This window comes from Spinacia oleracea, chromosome 1, assembly GCF_020520425.1.
Source record: "Spinacia oleracea cultivar Varoflay chromosome 1, BTI_SOV_V1, whole genome shotgun sequence".
Taxonomy (NCBI): Eukaryota; Viridiplantae; Streptophyta; class Magnoliopsida; order Caryophyllales; family Amaranthaceae; genus Spinacia; species Spinacia oleracea.
In genome coordinates this window covers 67,983,372-68,010,329 of record NC_079487.1, presented here as the reverse complement: position 1 = coordinate 68,010,329, position 26,958 = coordinate 67,983,372, and the positions used below count along the sequence as shown (strand labels likewise).

At 36.1% G+C, this 26,958-nt stretch overlaps 2 protein-coding genes across 7 annotated transcripts; one reads left to right on the top strand and one right to left on the bottom strand.

Annotated features, from left to right (window-relative positions):
* LOC110798692 (protein LONG AFTER FAR-RED 3) lies at positions 1 to 25,036 on the bottom strand. 6 transcript variants are annotated; one of them, XR_008923803.1, is made up of 15 exons: positions 24,744 to 25,034; positions 24,505 to 24,653; positions 24,304 to 24,405; positions 23,064 to 23,136; positions 16,142 to 16,248; positions 15,943 to 16,066; positions 11,591 to 11,785; positions 10,714 to 10,799; positions 10,490 to 10,597; positions 9,686 to 9,760; positions 9,331 to 9,462; positions 9,125 to 9,240; positions 8,546 to 8,743; positions 1,193 to 1,260; positions 1 to 249 (listed from the first exon to the last, which is right to left on the bottom strand). XR_008923803.1 is itself a non-coding variant. In XM_056832284.1 (15 exons), exons 1-15 carry the CDS (start codon positions 24,814 to 24,816, stop codon positions 7,711 to 7,713), a joined length of 1,785 nt encoding a protein of 594 aa, XP_056688262.1. In that variant the 5' UTR covers positions 24,817 to 25,036; the 3' UTR covers positions 7,630 to 7,710. The 6 variants fall into 6 exon arrangements, 5 of the variants coding, with proteins under 5 accessions (XP_056688262.1, XP_056688371.1, XP_056688337.1 ...); XM_056832284.1 differs by lacking the exons at positions 1 to 249; positions 1,193 to 1,260; positions 8,546 to 8,743 and adding exons at positions 7,630 to 7,957; positions 9,886 to 9,984; positions 10,073 to 10,168 and having other exon boundaries at positions 23,064 to 23,139; positions 24,744 to 25,036; XM_056832393.1 differs by lacking the exons at positions 1 to 249; positions 1,193 to 1,260; positions 8,546 to 8,743 and adding exons at positions 7,630 to 7,869; positions 9,886 to 9,984; positions 10,073 to 10,168 and having other exon boundaries at positions 23,064 to 23,139; positions 24,744 to 25,035.
* Positions 19,183 to 21,684, top strand: LOC130463337 (putative E3 ubiquitin-protein ligase ARI6). Its single transcript, XM_056832447.1, has 3 exons — positions 19,183 to 19,643; positions 21,275 to 21,365; positions 21,451 to 21,684. Exons 1-3 carry the CDS (start codon positions 19,518 to 19,520, stop codon positions 21,489 to 21,491), a joined length of 258 nt encoding a protein of 85 aa, XP_056688425.1. The 5' UTR covers positions 19,183 to 19,517; the 3' UTR covers positions 21,492 to 21,684.
* Positions 25,037 to 26,958: the final 1,922 nt, after the last annotated feature.

Genomic DNA, 26,958 nt, shown 5'->3' with positions numbered 1-26,958 from the left:
GCTTATTCAGAATTTTGCAGCGGAAAACATAAAACTAACTTTTAGGTTTATAAATAATCGATTACATATTAAGTCCAAAAACCACTTAACGGAAATAAGGAAATACGAATAGTACGACAAATTTCAAGTCCAAATTAACAAACCAAATCACTTAGCAAAACAAATCTAAATACAAGCTCTCTAATCTCGATCCCAATGATGCATCATCTTCAAACCTGTAGATGGGCAACACTTATTGATCCTTAGAGACTGCTCACCAAAGATGGGTCATCACAGGATCAATAAGGCATAGCCATGATCAACACACACAAACAAAGCACGTAATCAGCAAAGCTGAGTACTACATACTAAAACCATAGCAATCCTAACATGATACTATTAAACATAAGTAAGGGCAGACAAAACATGATAATTCGACGACCACACTTGGCTAGACTGGACTAGACTTTTATAACAATAATATTATTTTAATTGAAATAGGCAATGGACCGAGTTTTCTAGCTAGAAGCTTCACTAAGGAAGACGAGGTACAGGCGCGACTCCGTAACCTCAGTGACCTGCGATATCGAGGAACGTTTGAATAAAAATAGGACACGGTGATCAATCCGGTCCGAGATAAAGGCCATGGGCTACCACCATGAACCCCAACTCCTGTTTGTCCATCACTTTAGACTTGCACAGTCTAAAGCTATTGCTACTCAATTTCACTTTACATGATTTACAAATTGAAACTCTGTTATGACTCAACAATCACATAAGGCATACAATCCACATTTATTCACAACTGTTTTTATCTTGGAATTAAATAAGTGATCACAAAGGTATCAATCAAGACTCATTCCAATTAAATTCAACCTTTCCTTTAATACTGATCAACCCCTCTATATGGGTATAAGGTTTCAACTTACTGAACAAGGTCCTCGGCCCTCATAAAGTAGTGAAAAGCTAAAAGGGAACAACGATCAATCGACCTTAATCAATATATGAATAAAATAATCTAGTGTTCCCAACCAACATGTTTGCATCAATCATCCATACTAACATGTTATAATACTCACAACGAAATATATATGTTCAACATGTCCATCCAACAATATTAAACATGTAATTCCAACATAATCAAGTTCATCAACAAATTTCAACTTGGTTTCAATAGATAACACACATTCCAAGCACACAGGTATGTACGTACCTTGTGTAAAAAAACTGCAAGACCACTTCAATAATTCAAAAGTCGCCGGCCTACTGAGAATTCTCCGCCTAAAAACAACCAACAAGGATTCCCAATCAACTTCTAATCGTTCACAGCTATAATAACACATTCTAACTACATCCTAAACATATTTATAACTTTTCTCCAATAACAAAACTTGAATATTTGATTTCCTAGCATAACAATTATTGAATTAGTGATTGAAATTCGTTGAAAACTCTTTGCAAACATCGTACTTTAAATTTTCAGCAATATAACTAATTTCAAACTACTCCCAAAACTTTGAAATCATAAAAACAATAACTTTAATAATTTATAATCATCCTACCATGATTTCAAAACTATTAAAACCAATAAAACCTTAAAATTTCATGCTTTGAATAATAAAAATTCTAATTCTAATTCAATTATATAATCTGAAAATTAAATTATTAATTAATCAAAATATATAATTTGAAAATTCATAACTTAATCATAAAAATCATAAATTTAATTCAAGAAACATAAATTAAATTATTAAAACGTAATTAAAACATTAAAATAGCTTAGGGTTTAAGAAATTAACCAAAAGAGAGGGAGAGAGTGTGCTGGCCGGCGGCAGGGCGGCGCGGCAGCAGAACTGGGCGACGTCGCTTTTCGGAGGAGTACGGTGGTCGGTGTCAGGTGGTCGTACGGTGGTGCTGGTGGCTCTGCTGCTGGCTTGCGCAAGGAGGAAGGATTGCATAAACGAAAGGAAGAACGAGAGGGAGGAAGCGCTAGGCTGGTCGGCGGGATAGGAGGGTAGCGCGGCAGTGCAGGTTCACGTGAAGGAGGATAGGAATTAGGAGTACGTAACTTTGTTTTGTTTTTCTTTGTTGTGGGTTTGAGTGGAGAGAGAATTATTGTGAGTAAATTTTTGGGGTTTGGGTTTATTTACTTGTGGGGTTTACAAATTGGGCTAGGATTAAAATTGTTTGTTTAATGTTTGAATCCAAAACCGATTAGAAGTATTTTCAAATTCAACGAGTTTTCGTATTTCGAAATCTTTTCAGCATAAAATTCTAAAATTATTTTAATTTCATAAATCGTTGAAATATTTAAAACGTATAAAAATAAATATTCGTTAATTACATATTTATTTCTAAAATTCGTAAATTCTATTTAAATATAATTAACTATACGTAAAACAAATATTAATAAAATGTATAAATTTACGGGGGATTACAAAACATGTACGGAGTAATAGCTTAGTGGTAAATGGTTTATTATTTAAAATCAAGGCCAGGGGTTCAAGCTTCACGTAAACCATGTTATGAAGAGTACATGGAGTGATCGACTCATAAACAGAGCACGACATGTAACGTAAACTTTCTTTAAAACGCCTATTAATATATAAATAGATAGATCACTCTTTTTTTTAATAGCTGTAAGTAAATGTAAATGAACTGGCTTGCTAAAAAAATAACGTAATTGTAAACGAACCTATAAAAATCGTAAATGAAAAGGAAAAAAGGTAAGTATAATTTAGTTTCATAAGAAATTATTAAAATATAAATTATGGTAGACATTAAAGTTTTATTACGGGTTATTGATAAACATATTATAAGTATGTTTGAATCTCTTAAATATCATAAGTTATGTTATTGGAATTAATGGTTAATGTTCACGCTCCTGAACATGAGGTTATATGGCCGGATTCAAGCATGGATGCTTGTATTTCTTCATGTTTTCGTAAGGAAATATTATATGTCAATGTGACTATGACTTGGCTCCATGTCTCTTGCCATCTAATGGGGGGCGACATGTAATTGTAGACACCTAATATGTGTCTCCCCTATGGTCCAATGACGATACAACCAATAGATTTTGACGATTAATCTCTAAGTGCAAGCGACCGGTTGCAAATTAAAGGACGTAATTCAATTCAATTCAGAATTTTCATTCAAAATTCAAGTACAAATTCCAAAGCAAACACAATTCCAATTCAAACACATTCTAACTCCAAAATTCCAATTCCATTACTTAATTCAAGGCTCTACAAATTCAATCCCCAAGTTGATTTCCAATCCGAACTTCCAATTCAAAGATACAATCCTTGGGTCCAAATCTAATCACGGACCCCAATTCAAGTTAAAACACATTTCCAAATTCCAGTACAATCTTGTGAAACAGATGTCACGATCAGTCTCTGAGGCACGTTTCCACTCAAAATCATATAAAGCATCTCAAATTCGGGCGCCGTCCCAAAAAACCGAGCATCTTGGGCGCCCACCTACAAAACCGAGCAAAATCAGCAAAACTCGAAGCTGATTCGTAAAATCGCAAAATGTCTCAAAAACGTCGCTTTCAAAGACATAAATAATATTCCTTAAGAACCAAGCCAAAAGGAAGGAATAGTAAAACCACCTTGGGCCACCAACGCACCGCAAGGACGACTATAGTTGTCTCGATGCGTGTAGGAGGTGCACCTGGAGCAGGTTCAGGATTGGTGCCTAGAGCACTCCCTCGTTTGCGCCTGGCGTAGGTCCAACTTTACTCCGCCATTTTTCCTATAAATACCCCCCATTTTCCACACACAAAGAGGAGAAACACAAAAAAATCCAGCAGCGAAGCTTTGCCCATTTCGAAACACAAAACCCTTCAAAATTCAATCTTCAAATGTCTTCAAAATTCAATCATCCAAACTCTTCAAAGTTCAATCATACAAGCACTTCAAAATACAAGTTCAATGTTCTAAAACTTACATTTAAAAATCGTTATTTCTCGGAAAACTTCCAACCAGGAAAAGGGAGAAATCCAACCCCCTGCAATCTGGCGACTCCGCTGAGGACGTCCTATAAAAACATTGTGATCACATGAAAAAAACTGTTCAAATGGCCACTGCCCAGTTCAAGCGTCTAGCGCAAAGGCCAGCCCATGGCGCAATTTTTCAACTACCCCTGGCCCAAGTCTTGGGTGTCTGGCGCAGTGGCTGGTAGTGGCTGGTAGTGGCCTTAGCGCATTTTTCCTTTGAGACTCACCTCGGGAGTTAGTTCGAATATTGTCCTTTGAAAAGCAGCTCCCAAACTTCGAGAACGAGCACCAAAATAATTGTTGTATTTTTTGCTCATTCAATTGTTGCTTAGGCGTTGCATGCATTTTTCGAAAATAAGTTCAATTTTCTACTTTGTACTTCATACAAATGTGTTCTACATTCGAGGTAAACCATGGGGGACAAATATTGTGGCTCCTGGCCAAAGTGTTTGACCATTTCCTAGTGTATCAAACCTTGACATTTGTCAATTATGCTCTCAACATTTTTATACATAGAGGGTGTTCGCAAACATACGTCTCCCCTTGGTTGGGGGAGCCTTGTTCCGAATTTCCCTCTTCGTCAAGGATCCTTTTCCACCCTAAACCGACATTTGCATCATGGTGAACTTAGACCACCTTTAGTTTGAGAACTTTGCATGTCACATTCATATTCATGTTAGTGTGACTATGTGCTTTGTTGTGCATATTGTGTGGGCGTATTTGCACGCGTGAATGACTAACTTTGAGATCTAGGTTTGCCAAACCCCTTAGCCTCCAACTAGGTAAACCAAACACCCTAGGAGGATCATCGAGTCTAATGCATAAATCGCCGATTAGGGTCATCATTTAGGAATGTCACTAAGTTCAATTCAAAAAACCCCCCAAACACGCCTGACGCAGAGCCTAACCTCTCGAGTCAAGCCAAGGTGTTATAATGCCGAAATTCCAAGTGAAAAACCCTTGGTCATTTCAATTCAAATTTCAAAGTCTAAATCATGGCGTCGTAATGCCAGATTTTCAAGTCCAAATTTCAAATACAATTTGGAGTTTCCAATTCAAGTTTCAAATAAAAATTTCTAATCCAATCCTCAACTACAATTCCGAGTCAATACCTCACAATACACGTTTCAAGTTTCAAATACAACTCCAAATCTTCGAGTCCAATTTTCAAGTCCAAATTTCGAGTTCCTCAAACACAATTTCAAACTTCAAAAACAAAAAAATTTCCCATTCCCCCGCTCAAATGCCACTTCAAGTACAAATCCAAATTCAATTTCAGATTCGAGTTCACTTTCCAAATCCAAATTAGAAATGTCAACTTTCAAGCTACAAATGCCGAATTCAAAAAACCTTTCCCATCCCTCAAGTTCAAACTACGAGTCAAAATCTTTGCCTACACCCATCGAGTCAAAATCCTCAAATTCAATTCCAAAATAATTTCCAAGGTCTGAAATCCCCCCAAAATATTTCCTAATTCAAAATCAAACAATACAATGGTTGAAACTCCCCTGAAATAATACAAGTACAATTTTCAAATTTCAAATGGGTTGAAATCCCCCTAAAATACTACCAAAGGGTTGAAAATCCCAAAAATATTTCAAAACAAACATTAAAATCCGGTTGAAAGTCCTCCAAAATAAAACAATATCACATATAATTTTCAAATTTCAATTGGGTTGAAAATCCCCAGAAATACTTCGATGTCCAAAATAAAATCGGGTTGAAACCCCCAAAATGTTCCAAGTTCAAACACATCGGGTTGAAGTTCCCCATAAATATTCCATTACACCTTCAATGGGTTGAAAATTCCCCTAAAATAATACAAATTCGAATTTCCATTTGGTTGAAATTCTCCTGAAATAATACAAACTCAAATTCTTATTTCCAATGGGTTGAAACTTCCCTAAAATATTTCCAACGGGTTGAACAAGTGAGGATGCTCCTTGAGAACTATCTCAAGGTGGGAGACGTCCCGCAAGGCTATACTTGCCAGTTACCAAGTAAAATGAATGTTTTATAAAAGATAATGAGAACTAAAGTTTGAAGTTATAAATGTTGTTTTAATTCAATGAGTTTATGAAAGTGTTTTATTAGATTCTATTCTCTATTTGCAAATTAAATAAAATTTATTGAAATTAATATACGTTAGGGTAGTATGCTATTGGGTCTCGGCTCACGATGTTGCTTTTTGTTTTAAGTACAATGAAGACTATGGGATGCCTTAGTGTGAGGATGTGACAGTCAAATTGACGATGTTTAGTAAGAATAAGTATGTCTCACTAGTGATAAATGGTAGTACTAGTTAAACTCTAGTTAGTTTCAAGAATTGAGTTAATTTATACTACTAAGGTTCAATCATTGCCAAGAGTATTTACTATGATAAAGTTTATTTGGTAAAATAAGAAGTTTTGTATCGCCTTGACACCTTGTATTTCCCGCGAGGGAGATAAGAGAAGTGACACTCCGACTAAGTTTAGCTAGGTTTCCACTACTAATTAAAGATAATTAATCTAATTATTGGTGTCCTGAAGTCGAGATGTTGCAATATGGTTAGGGCCAAAAAACCACAAAGGTCTAAAAAGAAAGAAAAGATCAGTGCAAGAAAAATGTTGAAGCCCATGAGTGCAAATCCAGCGTTAGTCACACCAAAGAAGCCGCGAATACTAGGTGAAGAAGAAGGGAAGTGGATGATGTGGCCATGAACTGCGGAGAAGAGATTTGCCCATTTAGCCTCATTTCCCCTCCCAATTTAACCCCCAACTTCAATGAACGAGCATTTTCGGGGGATGGTTTTCATACCGTCCACTGTCGTCACTTCAACTTGGGAAATCCTCTCCGCGTTCCGGCTGGTGCCGCACCTTGCTTGGGGGGATCCCGCTCCTAAACATAAGGGGAAGGGGGCCGGGATGCAGGACCTGTCTTAACCACAAGTGCATTACTCCTCCCCACTACGGCGGTTAAGGGAAATAACTGTCTTCTAACCATAACTTCCCTCCAAAAGAAGTATAAATAGCAAGCAACATCGATCAAAGAGAGCCCCAACTAAAATCACAACTCAGAACATCTCTAGTTTTCTTAGCTTTTTCTAGTTTTAGCCTTAGGCTTAATAGCCTCGCAGTATCATAGAGTGGTCCTTCACGTTCCCACATATTTAAGAACTCAAGTTACCAGCGACAATATACTTTTCTAAGCATTCAACCATGGAAGTAACATACTCGTGATTTAATGTTTACAAACTTTTACATAAGGCGATCTTACAAGAAAGACCACCTCGTTGTCATATAAATTAAGCAATGAAAGCAATTAGTTAAGCATTGAAACTAATTAGTTAAACATTGGAAATATTTAGTTAAACACTAGAACTAGTTAGTTAAGCACTAAAACTAATTAGTTAAACAATGAAATCAATTAGTTAAGCAATCAAAGTGGTCTTTCCGATAAGGCGGTCTTACACAAAAGTTGTCCTTTAATGTTTGTGCAATTTCAATTATATATCAGTCAACAATATTTTATTTTTCTTTTTTGTTAACCTTACGCATTTCATTCTGCATTTATTAATATTTGTTGGGTTCAAAGTGGTAGTTTTCTAAGAAATTCGTTCATGAACGAGGCCCAATCGTAAGAAATCAGTCGTCCCTAAGAGCATATCCTTAAGCACCTTGATCGCCCTATAATATAAGGTATTATTTCTTGCTTGTTGTTATTATCAACACCATACTATTTTTCTAACATGTTAGCAAATCAACGACTTTATAAATTCTTCGGTGGCACAAAATCATGGATCCTCCCATGGGAGGGAGTTGTCGACCGTTCACCCTCTCGATTCCTTTCCAATTCATCCATAGATTTCCCCTCTCGATTCTGAGATGGTCTTGCCAAAGGTACTGACAAGTGACAACACAATCAAAGAGAAAAGTTACACTAAATTCTTGTAAACCATGGAATATAGGCATATATGAAGCTCGAATACCCCTGCATGTGAAATTTATCGCTACGTGAAATAAGAGAAGAAAAATGAGTTAAAATGAAAATGCCTAAGAAGTTAAATTATTTTAAAATGATGAAAAAACTCGAAAGTCAAAATGAAAATCAAACCATTCATGAAATCCCAGAAAAGAGGCAAAAGACGAGGTACTTGCAAGTTAGGGGAAATCAAAGACCAAAAACTGCTCATAAAGCCTAATTTGATCATCCCATACATAAGGAGCTATACTATTCAAAATGATTAGAATGTACAAGTAGCTAGTTTTATAATTTATAATTTATAATTGTGCCTTTTTTATTCTAAGGGGCTTAGTTCCACCAGTTCCTGAATGATTGAAATGGCCTTGGTTATAGAGACTATCCCTCGTGTTACTATGTTCGATTCTTACTTTCTCATATACCGTTTAACTATCATTATGCTTCCGCTATACAACCCTAATACAAGCATGCATAGAGACATGATTTACATTTCTCCTGGCATGCCAAAAAAAATCATATTACATATGTTTGACCAAGACATGTAGCTTTTAAAGGTGTTCCTACTATGATGTTCACAAAAAGAAATATAAATCTGACCTTGACTGTCACACTGCAGTCTTTGCAGGATATGCTTTGACACCACCGATATATGTAGCCTCGATAGAAGCAAAAGCTTCTGCTATGAATTTCTCCCAGGAGTTTGTGGACAGTACAACAAAATCTGCCAATTTCCCTGGAGATAGTGACCCTATTTCTTTGTCAAGAAAACACGCACGAGCAGCTAAAATCGTGTGCCTGCAAGCAGGAATATTTTTTTGTGATGTTTACTGACAGGGTGCTGAATTGCTGATATTCAGTAGAAAACTAGATGTGTGTGTATTTGTGTCTGCCCCCTCTGGCAAGTGATGATAAATCTCTCACAATGATTAGATTCTAGAGTTAAGCTAAGCTTGACATACTACATCAAAATGGTGCTTCTGGAAATATACACTCTGTACTTAACAGAAGAAATACCCTAATACCCTATATTTGAGGTTTTACGTGAGCAGACCAGATTCAGAACCATCATCATATCCAGCACTGTGAGATTTGAGAAAATTAAAATAGCAAGCTCACTGGAAACATCAATGACAGAGGAGATCTTAAGAAATATCAAGATAAACAGATGAGCCTTACGCATCAAGTGCATTATTGAGTGTGAGGCATTCAGATGGAATCCATGGCGTTTCCCACGCTGGTGGAATCCTTGTCACTGCTGCCCTAATGTTGTTCAAAGGATCAATGTCTGCAACCTACAATGTTGCCATAGAAATAGCAGTTAGCACTTGGGAAAGTAACAAAAACAAAATAGTAATGCTCAGAATGAAAAGTTTAGTTCGCACAGGCCAATCAGAGCCAAAAGCTAGCAGTGAATGACTTGCTAGAAGTGAATGAAAGAGATAAGATCCATGTTCAGCCCGCTCCTTCCCCAATTTTTTTTCTGCAGAAATCGCATCGTCGAGAAGGTGCACAGGCTGCCAAATTTTACAAGGAATTATGTCAGGAGCTAGGAACAATTTCCCAGTAACTGATGGAATGGAAGAGACAGAAATGTCATGGGTAAAGAAAATGGTAATCCATATTCTCTTGATCTGGAATCATAAGATGCAGAGAAAAAAGAAAAAAAAGAAAGAAAAAAAAAAAGAAATTGCAAGAAGATGTTCCACTATGGACGAACTCGTGAAACTAAATCAAAACCTGTACTGAAGCAACAACTCCTTGTTTGCCAAATCGAGTAGCTGAACCAGGTGCCAAATGCTGAGCATGCTCAATCTGAAATCAATCACCAAGAACAGGAAATCATGACACTCATAGTTATACTATAAACATGAAGCAATGTACGTTGGCATCATCATTATTGCAGGCCACTTAGTGATTAGCATTGAATATTTTCTTACCCTCAATCTTCTATCCCTTTCTCCATTTTCAGAAGCAACTGAGTCATACACATCCAAGATTAAGTCATTTGCCATATCACCAATAGCATGAATTGCGACCTGATATAGTCATGAAAGGCGCTTATAGTGTTTTGTCCTACCCTGTAGCTTCTATTGAGTAAAACTAGATGCAGTGTCAAGAGACCACCTGCAGCCCAGACTTGTCAGAAAGTGCAGTCATGTTGATTAGATCGTCAAGGTCCACTACTTGAAGGCCATAGCTGTCAGGATCATCAGCATATGGCTGCATAGGGGACTCATATACTTAAGTGTGACATCTTTCAGGTGAACAAAGATATATGGCCAAAAAGTACACTGCAAGGATGAATATAAATCGCAGATGTGTGCGATATGTCCATTTGTCTCATCCTAAAAAGAATAGAAGCTCAAGCAAGTACATAAAGTAAATAGGACTTCTATCAAGACTCGAGCATTCATATTGTTCACCATAATCATAATTTTAACCCCATTTATTACCAGAATTGCTAAAATCTGATGCCTACGCACTCATACATTAAAATAACCTATCTGAATAATTGCATAGATATGGCTTATGCATGCTAACCTCATAAAAGAGGGCACTGTTTGAGCCTAACGATCCATCTAAGAAAGCCTTGACACCACCAAGGTAAAGCCATTGGCTAACTACATGACCTGTCTTCTGCACAAGATCCTGATTAACGCAGTATATGTAAGACCATCACAAGTTAAACAAACATAGACTGACATTTCAGTGTAGAATTAGAATAAAGTCAATAAACAAATTAAAGATGATTTAATAATACATACATATAAACGTGACCAGGTTTCGAGGGGAAAGAACAGACAAACTCTGATAATCATATTTCCGGAGGTATTTGCCCATTTATAGACATCTGCCAAAACAATATGAAGGAGGAAAATCAATTTAAAAATTCAGCCAGAGAGGAAATATGTTGACATTATTTGTTTGCTACTCCCTCTGTCCCAATTTAATCGTCGCACTAAGATTTTCACCGAGTTTTATGCCATAACTAGTTGTTGGCTTATCTATTATATTTTAATAGAAAGTAGATGTGATGGAAGAAGTAGAAATCTTACAGATGCTATCCTGAAAATGACTATCCTAAATCCTAATAGCTTACCTAAAACAGCTATAATATGTGAGTATTGAATAGCATGTAGACAATCACCATATTTCTCGAGCAAAAACAAGGTTTCTACTTTACTTCCTCCGTCCCATTTTATACTGCCCGTTTGACATTTTTCACAGGAATTAAGGAATTTGGAAAATGACATGATTGACAATTAATGTTATTGTATTTTACTAGAAAAGTACACAGCTTATTTATTTTGTAAACAAGAAAAAAACAAAAAAAGTATGGAGGAGAGAGGGGGGGATGTTGAATAAAAAAAAATCAACAACACAAGTTTCCATAGTACAAGCACTGATTATGGACACATGTTTTGTAGGTAAAAGTAGGACAAATTGGGTATTTAAATTGTTTAATAAGGGTATGTTAGGCGAAAATTAATTGATTAAATAAGAGATTGTCAAACTAGGCACAACATTATTGGACACCCAAAATAGTAAACAGCCACTATATTTTGGGACGGAGGGAGTACAAAGCAACAATTTTCAGAAATACAGTACTGCACAGTGCAAGCAAAGTTTATAATACAGAACCTGTAAAATCTTCCCATGGCAATTCTGCTGAAGAACCAGGAACATATCTTCCCATATCAACCACTGTTGTCACACCTTTGGTCAAAGCATAATTGCTGGCCCTTAATAATGCTTCCCTCCTTTCATCAATGGTGGGTTCTGGGACACTGGGAAGAATAAATTTCTTTGCAGCATCTATCAGCAACCCGGTAGGCTCTAGATGAAGAAAGCAACAAGGAAATAAGTGTAGTAACCAAGATACAAGACAATGTCAATATACTTAGTACTCAGAATACTATTGACCAACACACTCTACCATAAAAAGACACCAATGTCAGGGACTAAGTATCAAGATGATAGCTTTCTTGCCTCCTTGACATGGCAGTAGTCACAAAGTAATATTGAGTATGAAAAGACACTACCAAAGACAGGGACTAAGTAGTAAATACCTTTTCATAGGTGATATCTATCTACCTTACTTAACCCCTCTTTTATTCTTTTATCCAGGTGAACAGGGTGCAGGAGCGGAGAAGTATCTATGAGGGGTCACATGAACACCCTAAATGCTTTGTACAACAGTCTTGGAAAATCCTCCTTTCAAACTAGACTCCTGGACAGTGACGTGATCCTTATGAGTCTGTTCCAATAATTGTTTTTACCAAGCCTAGTCTTTTGGTTCCGCTTGTCCATATTTTTCTAAAAAGATTCGACCTTGTTGAGCCTTCCTGAATCCTGATCGATAACCTTTGTAGAATTAGTTTTACCTTAGAAGACGTCCTTTTCCTGACCCATTTGCCAATTTCCGGGAAACCGGTACTTTGCAAAAATTGTCCTATCGAGAAGGCTTATAATAGGGTGTTCGGCAAGAGGCCTACACATATTAGGTCCGGTATGGGCGAGTTGAAGAAAATTTCAAAGGATTGTAAACGGGGTGATGAGCAACGAAAAGTTGCAATTCTTCTCATTATTGTCTGGTGCTTTATCATGCCCACTAGGGATGGGTACTGGATGCACGCCTCCTTCGTCGAGTTGTTGAAGAAACTGAACGAAGTCCTGGACTACCCGGGATAAGAAAGCAACCACGTGGCAAACGAAGGCGGTAGTAAAACTGGTTTGACGGAAACTGCTATTTTTTCTTGGTAAGTTTTTTTTTGGGTAAAGTATAGATTTACAGTTTGCCTGTTCCACTCTAACCCATTGAACTATGTCAATGGGCCCCGTTGTGAGTTTATAAGCTTTCTCAACAGTGAGCAGAGAACAGATAATCATCTTCGTAAATATCATTTGTTGTTCTGACAGCAGCCCTAATGCCCTATATAAAATTTATCTTAGAATGCTAGCGGGAGATTTATGTGCTAGGTAAAGAGAGTGTTTACTCTATTCAGAAAGCTCATAAACTCACAAGAGTCACAACTGGTCCTGTTAACATAGTTCAATGGGCTAGTGTGAAACAAGCAGTCTATGCCAAATTGTGATTGTATTCAGAGCACTCTGAGATGGCTAGGCATCAGAACCTGGTATAATTCCAATTTTTTAAAAATCTTTACTTTACCAAAAAAAAAACCTTACCAAGAAAAACAAGCAGTTTCCGTCTAACCCCCTGATGCCGCCGCCTTTTTTTTACCGCGTGTGTACTTTCTTAACCCGAGGGCTCTTACAACAAGAGCTTCCAGTTGAAACCTATAAACCCCCAAAGTCCTTACTGTGAACATTATTTTGTCTTCCACTCGGGAAACCGACACATTATTCAACATCATACAGAACACACACTATAAGCTTTGGGACACTATAAGCCCATCCCCTGCAACTTGATCATATATTTTTGCTACTGAGTCTTTGTTTTGGATATACACCCCACCTACCCATCAGTCCATCTAACCCGCAGCGAGTCTTGATTTTGTGCAATACTCCAGACTAGTTTACCAATTACTGCTATGTTCCACAATACTGCATTTCTAAACCCCGGGCCACCTGCTGTCTTCGGACCACAGTTTCTCCCGTTGAACATAACCAGGTTTATTTGAGTCATTTACAAAGCTCTGTTAATTTTCTTCAGCACTGGTTTAGGAAGAAGAAAGATCTGCCCCAAGACACATGTATGCTCATCAATTGGGGTAGCTGCTTGAATGCATAATATGATTACTGTTTTATGGCGTACTGTTAATTTCTATGAAGAACACAATGGGGTTTCTTGAATACACAAGATGATAATAATTTTATGAATCCTGGTATCCAATGTGATTCAATATTTGCTGAAATTCAATGTAATAATATCTTGTTCTGGGTTAGAATTAATATTGTTAAAGAACACATTGGGTGCTTGTATGCCCAAATGATTATTGTTTTGTGACCTACTATTAATTCTGTTAAAGAACACACTGGGGTTGCTTGAATGCACAAGATGATTATAGCTTTATGAATTCTACTAGTGGCGGATCTTGAACCGTTTTACGAGAGGGGTATAGTATGTAATTTATACAGTTATATTAAAATTTTAGGGGGGGCAGAACTTAAAATATACTTCCTCCGCTTCAAAATAGTTGCAACACTTTGTTTTTTAACTATTCACATAATCTACTTTGTTTATTTTTTATGATCTATACTTTAGAAAAAACATATTCATGTGGGATCTTGTTAGATTCGTATTAATGTATATTTTGCGAAAATTAATTTTTTTATAATTTTTACTTATCGGCAATTAAATATATTAATTGTTCAAGATCTGCATTGGTAAGCGTGCCACGGGTTTCCTATGTGATTCAGGCATGCCCCAAAGATTGAAGGGAAAATTTTACCGCACGGCAATTCGATCGGCTTTGTTGTACGGCACGGAATGCTGGGCAGTGAAACATTGTCACGTGCACAAGATGAATGTGGCGGAGATGCACATGTTATGTTGGATGTGTGGGCATACAAGAAAGGATTGTTTGAGGAATGAGATTATTAGGAAGAAAGTGGGGGTTGCACCGATTGAGTTTAAGATGATGGAAAATCGTTTACGATGGTTTGGACATGTAAGCAGAAGATCAAGTGATGGCCCTGTTAGGAAGATAGAAGGGTGGCAAAGTGATAGAATTGCAAGGGGTAGGGGAAGACCTAAGAAAACTTGGAGGAAGGTGATTGAGCACGATATGAGCTTTCTTGGGATCGAAGAAAATATGGCGTTGGATAGGACAGAGTGGAGGGAGAGAATATACATTGATGACTTCATTTGACTTATACAGCTTTCATGTTTCTGTTTCTTTCTATTTTTTTTAATTTTTTATTCTTATTTTTATTTTTGAAATTCTTTTAAAGTTTTTTAATTTTACATGCTATTTTGAAATGTACTTATTTTACTTATTCATTTATTTTAAACTTCACTTATTTTTATTATCTCTTACAATATTTCTTCTATAATGTATATACATTTTTCTCTTATCTTACTTTCATTAATTTCACTTTCTCTTCCTTGTTTTTTCTTTTTACTTCCTGCTCCTTTCTGGTTTGATTGGTGACAATGACGATCTCCTAAGACGATTCATGTTAGCCGACCCCAAATCATTTTGGGACTAAGGCTTTGTTGTTGTTGTTATTGTTGTTGTTGTTTATCTGCATTGGCAAGCGTGAAAAGCAAAGTGTTGCAACTAAAAAGAATCGGAGGAAATACTACGAAATCTTTTGCCCGGGGGCTGGGCCCACCCAAGCCATCAAGAAGATCCGCCCGTGAATTCTAGTACCCAAGGCGATTCAATATTTGTTGATGTTCGAAATATGATGATATTTCTTCCTGGTACATTAATGTTGTTCTTGTTATGATTAGTTTTATTGAAGAACATATCAGCTCTTTGTTCTAACTTGTATCACTTTCTACACCTTCCCCCCCCCCCCCCCCCCTTTTATATTTTTTCTATTTAATTTATTTTCATTTTCCCTACTACTTGAAGGAGTGGCAAGCTTATTGCTTTGAAATAAACCCATATTTCTTTTAGAAATGTGTTCTTGAACTTCTTCCTTCTAAGCAACTATGCATTTTCCTTTTGAGTTTTTGTTTTATGCGCACCACACACTCACGCACTAAAAAAAGGAAGAAATGAATGATACCAAGATGTTATTGGAAAATAATCACCAAAGTTGGAAAATAAACAGCTCATTTGTTTTCCAAGACTCATATACACATACACTAAAAAAAGAAATGAAATGAATGATACCACCCGGATATTATTGGAAAATATTATTGGAAAATAATCTCCAAAATTGGAATTTGGAAAATAATCGGATTATATTCTACAAGTTAGTACTTGGAAAACAATCAGCTAACTCTCTCCCCCCCTCCCCCCCCCCCCCCACCACCCATGGAAAAAGATGCTTCAAAATACAATTGATAATTGTACCTCCATCTGCCCATCTGACTATTGTGCCACCGAGTGGATCTTTTGTTTCTTTAGTAATTCCAGCCATCTTGATTGCCAGTGAATTAGCCAAGCCCATATGACCATCCATCCTTGATAACCAAACCTGCAAAATAGAGTCGTTTAAAATTTTGATAGTATCATGCTGCAACAAACCACGTAAAATTTATTTTCACTTTACAGGATTCTGAGGACTTATATCATCAATCCAATTAGCCATTGGCAGTTCTCCTCCCCAAAGGTCATTGTTCCATCCACCACCAACAACCCAGATTCCTTCCCTCTTACCTGCAATGTTTTTTCAGATAAAAAAGAAATTAATGTTGATTGAAAAGAAGAGACCAACCAGAGGAGAGGAGACACCTTCACACAAGAAAAATATGCGAGAAAAATGATATCAAACTCTATTTAAAAATAAAAATAAAAACCTTCTACAGTTTTTCAAAATTTCTGATGCTCTAGTCCAATTCTTTCTTTTTCTCTCTGAGAATAAAACCCAATGTATAAAAAGGCTCAAGGCGCAACAAGGCGATTTGGAGTTCCCAGCGCCTTAGGCGCGCCTCGGTGCGCCTCGGTGCGCCTCATTGAAGTGAGGCGCCCTAATAAAAAGTGAAAAAAAAAAGTGAAAAAATGGTGTCTCTTGGTAGGTGCGCCTTTTTGCGCCTCAAAGTGCGCCTTTGTGCGCCTTTTTGCGCCTTCGTGCGCCTTTTTGCGCCTTTTTGCGCCTTAGGTGCGCCTCATTGAAGTCGCCTCGCCTAGACAATAAAAGGCGCTGGCTCCAATCGCCTTGCGCCTCACAGCCTAGGCGCGCCTTTTTATACACTGATAAAACGTACAACGTATTTTCAAATTCACAGACTGTACTTTCTCAAAAGGAATGTCTTATTTCTGTACTTTGCTCAAAAGGAATGTTTTACTCACACAAAAAAAGGTGGCCTCAAACTATCTGATGAGAATTACCAGCTTCATCAATGTTCAGACTCTATATTCAACGTAGAGTTGTTCCAATTTGACAAAATGGAACATCAACTAGTAGAGCACGTCCCTTATGTGAGAACACTTCCTTATGTGAATACCCTATGTTCTACAAATTAGGTGCTATGCTCTAAATTTTTCTTTCTTCTCAAAACGACTCCACTAAAGCTCCAAACTAATATTCAATCAAGTTTTTCTCGAATTTAAGTAAAATCTTCATTCAATTTTCTCAAATTAGACTTGTATATGTTGAACTCATTAAGTACAAATTTAACTTTGTTTCTCTTTCCTCTATTACTCGTACTCTCTCCTCAAAAAAACTCAATTTTCCTCCTCGAGTAGACTCCATTGAGGCTCCAAGGTCAAGCTCAACGGAATTCTTTACAAATTCAACAAAATTATTAATCAAATTTTCTGAAATCCGACTCAATGATGAATTCAATAGATATGAATTCAATTCCGTTTCCCTTTCTTCAAGAAGATCCACTTTTTCAATTCCGTTTCCCTTTCCTAGAGAAGATCCACTTTCTCTAGCAAGAATACCCATTCTCTCTCTTCAAATCGGCTCTACTAAAACTTCAAGCTCAAATTCAACGAAGTTCATTAAATAAAATTCAACAAAGTTCTTTGAATTCAATTAATTCTTAACAAGTTTAACTAAATCCTTCATCAATTTTTTTGAAATTAAACTTATTTAGGCTAAACTTCATGTTCTATACTGTGATAACTCATGTTCTACATCTCGTACTTCGTGTTTTCAACTGTGACAATTCATGTTCTAAAATTTATTGATTATTTTTTCATTAAGTTTATAATTTAGATTCTTCTTTCTTTTTCATTCCCAATTATGTGAAATTTGAAACCCGTTACTACTCAAGAATACTGATTCTCTCTCTTCTAATAGAATTAATGAAGCTTTAGACTCAAATTCAACAAAGTTTTTTACTTTTTCCCTTTTTTTCTACTAAAAAGCACTCATTCTCTCTCCTCAAATAGAATAGAATACATTGAAGCTTTAACCTCAAACTCAACAAAGTTCTTTAAATTCAACCAATCTTAACAGTACATCATAAACATGACTGGTCAACTACTCTAATAATGGTGAAAGAAGAGAGAGAAAGAGGAGGAGATAAAAAACTGAATGAAGGTCTTTTTCTTAGAATTAAGATGAAAAATGGTTCATTCTAGTTCAAATGTAGAAGATTATATGCAAGTAATATAACAAACTTTTGAATAATTTGAAGATTAAAGATTAATTAATTTTGAAAAAATGTGGGAAATTTGGACAGCGAAAATGGAGGAAGTGGAGTTGAAGTTGATGTATGGTTTATTTCATGTTCTGAAAAAACATACAACTTGTTATGAAAACATACTCCCTCCGTTCCTTAATACTCACCCCGGTTTGACCGGCACAGAGTTTCGGCAATTTAATTGACTTATTAAGTTATTAGGTGGTAGTTGATAATGAGGTGTTTTTTAAAATAAATTTAGTGAGAAATGTTTTTTGATGAGGGAGTGGAGGTTGAATTTTTTTAATGTTCAAGTAGGAATGAGTGGGTCCTTGATTAAGTGAGAGAAATGATATAATATAATAAAAATATGTCATTTATAGAAACATGGGGAGTATTAAGGGACAATGTTATAAGAAAAACGGGGCGAGTATTAAGGGACGGAGGGAGTAACATGTTCTAAAAAAACATACATCATGTTCTAAACAAACATACCACAGGTTCTAAATAAATATGTAACATGTTCTAACTTGTATAAAAAATCTGTTTTTTTTACAACTTTGCCAATAATGAACGCGGCTAATCACGCGTTAGATCTATCCTAATTCAATGGCCTAGAGTCATTTCTATATAAGTAGTATATATGTATTCAAAAATTGTCACTGACAGGAAATAAAATATGTCATGTTTTCCTGTAACGGGGAAATTATCTGAAGAATAAATAAGATATTTTCTCTACTGCAGAAGCTGAAATGTGGGGAGTGGCCATCAAATGTACTAAGTTGTTGGAATCCATATGTCGTAAAATGTATTTCGCCTTAGTATATTCAAAGGATTCATGTTAGGGAAATTTCAGTTGACTTTGACTTTTCTAACAAAGTAGTTTTGGAGGCAAAATTGGTTAAACAGAATTCTAACTGATTTTGTTTCTAATTTTTTTTTCTGATAGATAGTTGATGAGCTGTATTATATTAGATGACTAGTATATAAATAGGCTACCCTCTAGCTTGTAACGATCATTGAGAAAAACAATACAATTACTCTTTTTTTCTCATCCCTTATTTTATCGTTCTCTCTCTCATCTATTCCAACTGTCAGAGTTCTTAGAGACCATAATGTAGGAAGGTCGCCTTCCTGTATCAGCGGTATCAGAGCCATTTGAGCAGTTGCTGCTTCAATCTCTATTATACACCATTGTTAGAGCTTCAACCCAGCTTTGCACATCAGGTGCTTGACAAATTGTCAGCAATCACTAGAAAAGTGTCTATACTGGAGGAACAATTGAGGCTACAAGAGGAAAAAAGGTGGAACAGCAGGCCCAAAGTTGCTGCGAGATATACATTGAGGGACGTGATGATCTCACTCCAAGAAATGAATGGGAGATTGAATCAGCTGAGGAAAATAGGAACACATTCTCTTCATCTTTTTCCAAGGATGGTGGATTACAAGGTGATGGATGCAATCCAACCAGGATCCAGGGTATGTACCTAAACTAGACTTTCCTAAATTTGACTGAACAAACCCAAGAATGTGGATTAAAAAGTGCAACAAATATTTCACCCTGTGTAAAATTGAAAAAGACCAGAAAATTGACCTTGCTAGCTTGAATATAATTGAAAAAGAAGAAAAATGGATGTCTAGTTACCTAACTTTTAGGAGAAATGTAGATTGGTCAGACTTTATGGTGGATTTGTCGGCTAGGTTCAAAGATGAGGTGGGTTGTAACGGTGCTGCAAAAAATTGGTTCTATTGAGGATTTTAGGTCCTTAATGCTGCAACAAAATCACATTTTCACCGATTCTTACTTTCTGGACAGTATTTTTAAGTCCACAAAGAGTCTATTAGTGCAATCAGCCTAAAACTTACAGAATCTCTTATCCAAGCCAAACATTGAACAAACCTTTGAATTTTGTGCCTGTGTGGCTGTGTTTGCAAATTCAAAGCCACCTATTCTGTCTAACCCTTAAGTAAAACAAACCCACACACTAAAAGACCTTACAAGTACATTCAAGCTGATGTGAGACAAAAAGTAGCAAAAGAGCTTTGCTATTATTGTGATCAGCCTTATGATAGGAATCATAAGTGTAAATTTACAGAGCCACGGCTACTGATTTGACAACTTGCATTTCTGTACATGCCTTGGCTAGTAAGCAAAACTTCAGCACTATGAGAATCAAAGGAACTGTGAATGGTTCACCATTACACATTCTCATTGATTCTGGCAGCACACATAATTTCTTAGATTTGTCTTTAGCTAAGAAATTATGGTGTGAGTGCAAGGGTATGGAGTCCCAAGCACTGACATTAGCGGATGGAAATCATATCATATGTCAGTATCAATGCAAAGAGTTCTCTTGGGAAATCAAGGAAAGCAATTCTTAACTTATGTGATGTTATTTCATTAGGGGGTTGTGACACGGTGTTAGGTATTCAATGGTTGAATACCCTGGGTTGTATCTGTTGGGATTTCAAGAAATTGGCAATGGAGTTTCTCTTAGATAATCAAAAGTTCAAACTCAAGGACCTGCTAAGAAGGATAAAAATACCCCTCTCTCCTTCAATTAGAACCGGGCAAACCCTACTGTTGTTCCCTCTCCTCTTAGTAGTGAATTTGAACATCATAATTAATTTGATGATTATCATAGTTATAATCCAAAAAGTAATATGAGCCAAGTTCGAAAATCACAACTTGAAATTTATTTAGAAGAGGAGCCTCTTGATATGAATTTGGAATTGGATGTGTTAGAGTATTGGCATCAAAATGGAATAAGGTTTCCGGAGCTCTCAAAAGTGGCTAGGGATATACTAACTATTCCGGTTAATACGGTAGCTTCGGAGTCGGTTTTTAGCATTGGAGAGAAGACTATTTCCCCAAATCGTAGCTCATTAAATCAAAAAACCGTGCAAGCATTAGTGTGTGTTCAAGATTGGGGAAGTGATGAAAATGGCATTGCATAAGACTTGGATAATGAAAATGATGAGGGTGATGAAGAAATAATTGAAAATGATGAAGACAATGAGAGTAATACTCATTTTGTTTTTATCACCAGTTTTGTTCACACTTTTAATCCTTAGACCATCTACTGATATGGACTTTCTCTTTGTTACAGATTGCTTGCAGTATATGTTTGGTAGATTATCCAACAGATTCCATGTTTTTTGTTTCTTGTGGCCATCAAATCTGTAATTTCTGCTGGAAAGGTCTGATAAAACTCCTAATTCTTCTTTGATATCGTGTTTCCAAAGCTCAATCTTATTGGTTCGATCTATTTGTCTTACTTTTCAGACTACATTGAAGAAGCTATCAACGATGGTGCGATGCCCTGATTCATTGTGTGAAGCTGCTGTTGCTTTTGACTTTATAGAACTGTTGTTGTTATCTTCTTAGATCACCTTCTTAGATCTTTTCTTTCTAGCAGTGGGGTATGGTTTAAAAATTTAACTTCCATTTTATCCTGTAAAAGATCTCTTCTGACTTTTGGAATTGTCGGTAATTAAAGGAGATTAAGTATTCGTATAAGGCGTTTACCATTGTATATTGCATAATTCAAATGTCAATGCCACTGTGTGACTTGGACCTATTCAATAATTGTTGGATTATCGGATTATGCTTTCAGGTGATGCTATTTTATTCCTTTGAAATACATACATACTCAAAGAAAGCTCAGCCCGTCACAACCCGTTTAATATCCTGCCCGGCCCGAAAAAATTATAAAGTAGGCCCGGCCCGGCCCGTTAATTCTCTATTCTCATATCTCTCTATTCTAGGTTTCTAACTGCTAGAGTTCTTTGAGGCCATAATATAAGAGGCTTGCCTTCCTGTATCAATTCAATTGCATTAATTGTTTTATCATTGAGCATCTTAGGCAGTTCATTATCACAATCACATGCAGTGGTTGTAGATTGACTAAATTCACAATAGATTGTGCTTGTAACCTATATCACTTGGACAGTTGGACTCTTCATTTCACCTCAAGTACGCATATCGGATCCTCGACACTCTAACATGGGAAGGACAGTTGTACAGATTATTTTGGGCCAAAATCATTAAAAAAATATCACAAAATGGAGTCGGTACACTTGGAAATGTACCCATGTCAGACACAAATAGTCGAGCCCGAGTAACATAACTTGTGACTAATATTCTTGCCTGCATTGCTGTCCATACAGGGTTTGTTTTAATGGCTACTTTTAAGAATTCTTTCTGTTTCACTCTGGTGCAGGGATGATGTTAATTATTATAGTTTTTCATCAAATGAAAATTTCAGTTATGGTTCACCTACCTATATTTTTACAGAAAACAACATAGACTACTACAACAACAACAACAACAACAACAACAACAAAGCCTTAGTCCCAACATGATTTGGGGTCGGCTAACATGAATCGTCGTAGGAGATCGTCAAAAAAAAAAAAACAAGGAAGAGAAAGTGGAATTAATGAAAGTAAGATAAGAGAAAAATGTATATATATTATAGAAGAAATATTGTAAGAGATAATAAATATTGAAACAACATAGACTTCAAAAAAGAAATATTCTCACTAATTTATTTCAGCTTTTTCTAGCAGCAAGACAGGTCAAGAAAACAGGCTTCAATAGTGGTCAGTTAAGACTTAAGACAACAATAACTCTCCCTTAATTTCACAATGATTATCCAACTTTCCATTCAGGTGTATTTCAAACAACTTCCTGATAATACCTATCCTTATTCATATTTTGTTTAATAATCCACTAAAATTTAATTTCTTAGGTTCTTTTTAATCTCTTAAATCCAAGGCAATGCCACTTTGTGATGCATGGAGTACAGAGCAATAATTTTTCATTAGGCAATTTGTAATTACATAATGCGTAACCTTATTTGGCCTTTTTATATTATTAAGTTCTTAAAAGCAACTTACTTTTGACTGCGGCTTCAATCTTCATTACAAACTCTTGTTTCGTACGGACACCATGGAGTTCCACTTGCATCATCTGCTTAACGTGAGATGACAGGTACCAAATTTCAGTGACAAGACTGACAACAACCAAATGTATTGTTCAAGTATATAGTGGCCCGAGGCAGGCTAGCAGTAATACCACTAAGTGCTGTGGAAAATTAGTGTTCAAACAGCTTCACCTATAACATCCTACTCAAATAGCATAGCCCCAACAGATTGGTCATCATTTCAACAATTGTAGAAAAAACTACTTTCTTTAGCTGTTAAATAAGAGTGCCATTTTTGCTTTTGGGTTTTGCTTTCGCATTGAACCCGTTTCAAAGGGAACTTTTTCCTTACAATACAAACCAAATGGGTAAATTTGGGATCCAAGACAGCTTATAGTTTTCAAGTCATAAAACTTTACAGTGCTTGCCTTACCTAGTAGAAACTTTCTCCATCCAAATGTAATCACGTTTAATTTTTATTGTCAAACTTTGTCAACTTCAACAATTACTTTCTATCACTATAATACATGAACTTAGAAGAAACTATATGATGATAATTGTGGATTAACTTTTCTTTTAAAGAAAAAAAAATTAGATCCTATTTGACATTTTAAAGCCAAAGTTTGATAACTTTGATTATTAATTTGTTTCAAGAAAAAATCAAATACACAATGTGACATTACTATTGTTGTATTTTATGTTCAACTAATTTCAGTTTTACTACCTCTTCTTATTGTTTTTAATATCGTTATTATTTCCAAGAATAATTTATTGTACCATATTCTTCTTATTGTTTTTATTGGATTTAAATGCAACTCCTTTTACGTTTGCATTGGAAAGCAAAATTTTATAGGCCCTGTAAGTTATAGTTTTTTGTTTCGGGTTTTATGTTTTTTAGAAAACTAAAACTAAAAATATAAAAACTACAAAAAATATTTTCCAGTTTTTGATGTCAGATTTCAAAATCAACATGCTTATAAAAAAAAATAATGAATTTGTGCGTTGCACGGGAGCTAACTAATGATAAACTATTGTGTTGATACATGGAAGTTCATCTTTCATACTACTCAGCACCCTCAAGGGTTAAAGGGGTCAATATACATTCAAAGAATAAAACATTAAAACCAAAAGGCCGTGATCAAATCCTGTCTACATCCCTACACACACATTCAAAAAAGACCCCAAGCATGGACATTTTAATCCTTAAAACAAACCTGTAATCCACCATAAAGCAAGTGCAAATGGGAATCAATAAATCCAGGAACCACAATTTTTCCCTCTAAATTCAATTTATGCGTTGTGCTCCCTTCTAATTCCTTCAATGCAAACATCATAAAACTAAATTCAAACGGTATAACTATAAAATAAATTCAAGGGAAAATTCAATAAAATTAATTTTCAATAACCCCAGAAACCTGAAGAACTGAATAGTTGCCAACACCCAAAATTCGGCCATTTTTAATAGCCATGGAATTAGCGAAAGGGAAAGAAGGGTCACTGGTGTATATGAATGCATTTGTGACCAATAAATCTGCTACTTCTGCTACTTTCAATTTCGACCACTCTGCAAAAGAATAAAAAAAATTAGAATTAAATTTGAAATAATATTAGTCATTCGAAGAAAATAGAGAAAAGGTAATTGAAAGTGATTAACTGGACAAATGAGGGAGGAGCAAAATCGAGAGGATGAACACCAAAAAGGACGATAAGAGGAGAGGTTTGTTCATTGTTATTCCCAATATTAGACTGAACGAGGAGTCGGGGAGTGTGAGAGACAGACTGAGGGGTCCTGTTGTGTCAAGTGTGCTCGCCTTTCACAAGACTCAGACGTTGTACACATACACGGCCACCGGAAGGTGGTGACATTGGTTTTCTGGTTCTTCGAGTCTGATATGTTATTTTATTTTATTTTTGTTTGGTGTGACCGTGTGAGTGAGAGACAGAGGAACAAAGTGCAAGGGTAAGGCGATAACCAGGGGATTGTCAGATCCGAATCCGAATCCGATCTGAAATAAAATATCCGATCCGAATCCGAATCCGAATGCGAATAAAAAGTACAAGTCCGAATCTGAATGGGAAGCAGGTCGGATATGAAGTCTGCATCGGATCCGACCCGAGTCCGAATCCGACCCGGAAGTATTTCAATCTACATCGTTTTTCATTAATATTTTAGCCCAATTTCTTTTGTTCAATGTTTATGGCCCAACATCCCCAATGAATGCAGGAGGCGTGATACAACGCAGGGGGACAGCTGATTTTCGTCACCATACCTGCCCAAAAAAGAAAGTAAAAGAAAAGAAATTGGAAAGGATGACTCACCCCTTAAATGAATGGGTAAAAGTGTTGTTAACTTGCTATATACTGACCGGGGAAAAACTAGGTCGTTACTAGCTTTCCTAAATCAAACAAAAACCTAAACCAATCACTAGACACAAGTAACCCGATAAGTAAGGGTCGAAATCCACAAGAACTAAGGTACACTAGTTAATGCTAATTAATCAATAAGCAAGGCCGGAACAAGTTGGAAAGTCAACTAAGCAACTAAAACTGATATAACTAAACTAACTACCAAAGACAAACGAGGTTAGGGAATGGGGTCAAACAACAACGAATCATGGAATGAGCAAAAGAGGAATGAAAATAAAGGATAGAACATGAACACCACATGTATGAACGTTGAATTCACAAGTAGATACATCCACCTCCCGGTATCTAGCAATTTCCCTAAGTATCAAGCATGAACTCCCGTTCTACATTATCATCCTGGGGTAAATCAAAGTCCAAATCAACCAAATAGTCAAGGCTAGGTCTTTAAGGTACACTAGTTAATGCTAATTAATCAATAAGCTAGGTCAGAACAAGTTGGAAAGTCAACTAAGCAACTAAAACTGATATAACTAAACTAACTACCAAAGACAAACGAGGTTAGGGAATGGGGTCAAACAACAACGAATCATGGAATGAGCAAAAGAGGAATGAAAATAGAGGATAGAACATGAACACCACATGTATGAACGTTGAATTCACAAGTAGATACATCCACCTCCCGGTATCTAGCAATTTCCCTAAGCATCAAGCATGAACTCCCGTTCTACATTATCATCCTGGGGTAAATCAAAGTCCAATTCAACCAAATAGTCAAGGCTAGGTCTTTAATTCCTTTGCAATCCAACTAGACTACCTCAAGAAATCATGTTTCCCTACGTTCCTAAAAGTTCTTCCCATTTCTATTTTTGGCGTTCATAAATGTTCTTCCCAGTTGGAATCTATACTATTTTTGGCCCTACTTTTATTCCATCCACATACCCAATTATTTTTATTGATTTCCCCACCCACATTATTTAATTCATTCACAACCCCAAATTCACTCACCCGCCTTATTTTATGATTATTTTAATAAAATATCTCTCTTTTCATCTTTCTTTATTATTTTCTCTCTCTTTCATTTATTCCAAAAAATAGAATCTCCTTACACCCAATCATTACTCTTATACTTAATCATACCAATATTCCATTTTTCTTAATCCTCTCCCCGATTCCAACCGGGAAGAACATTAAGTAACAGAGGGAGTAACACCCAAGTAGCTAATTTGAATTCAACAAGTATTGAGAATGCTCAAACATGCAATAATAATCATGGAAATCCCTAAAGTCCAATCACGAATGTCCAAACCAATCAATGTTGGGTTTTCACCCAAACCTAACCAACAACACTAGTCCATCAACATAAAAATATGAAATTAAAGACTTTAAACAACTAAAAATATGTTTCCAATCAATAATAACGGCTAATCTAAACATGAATCATTGAACTAAGCAAAATAGTTAAACTAATTAAACAATAAATAAAGCAATAAATAAAGAAATAA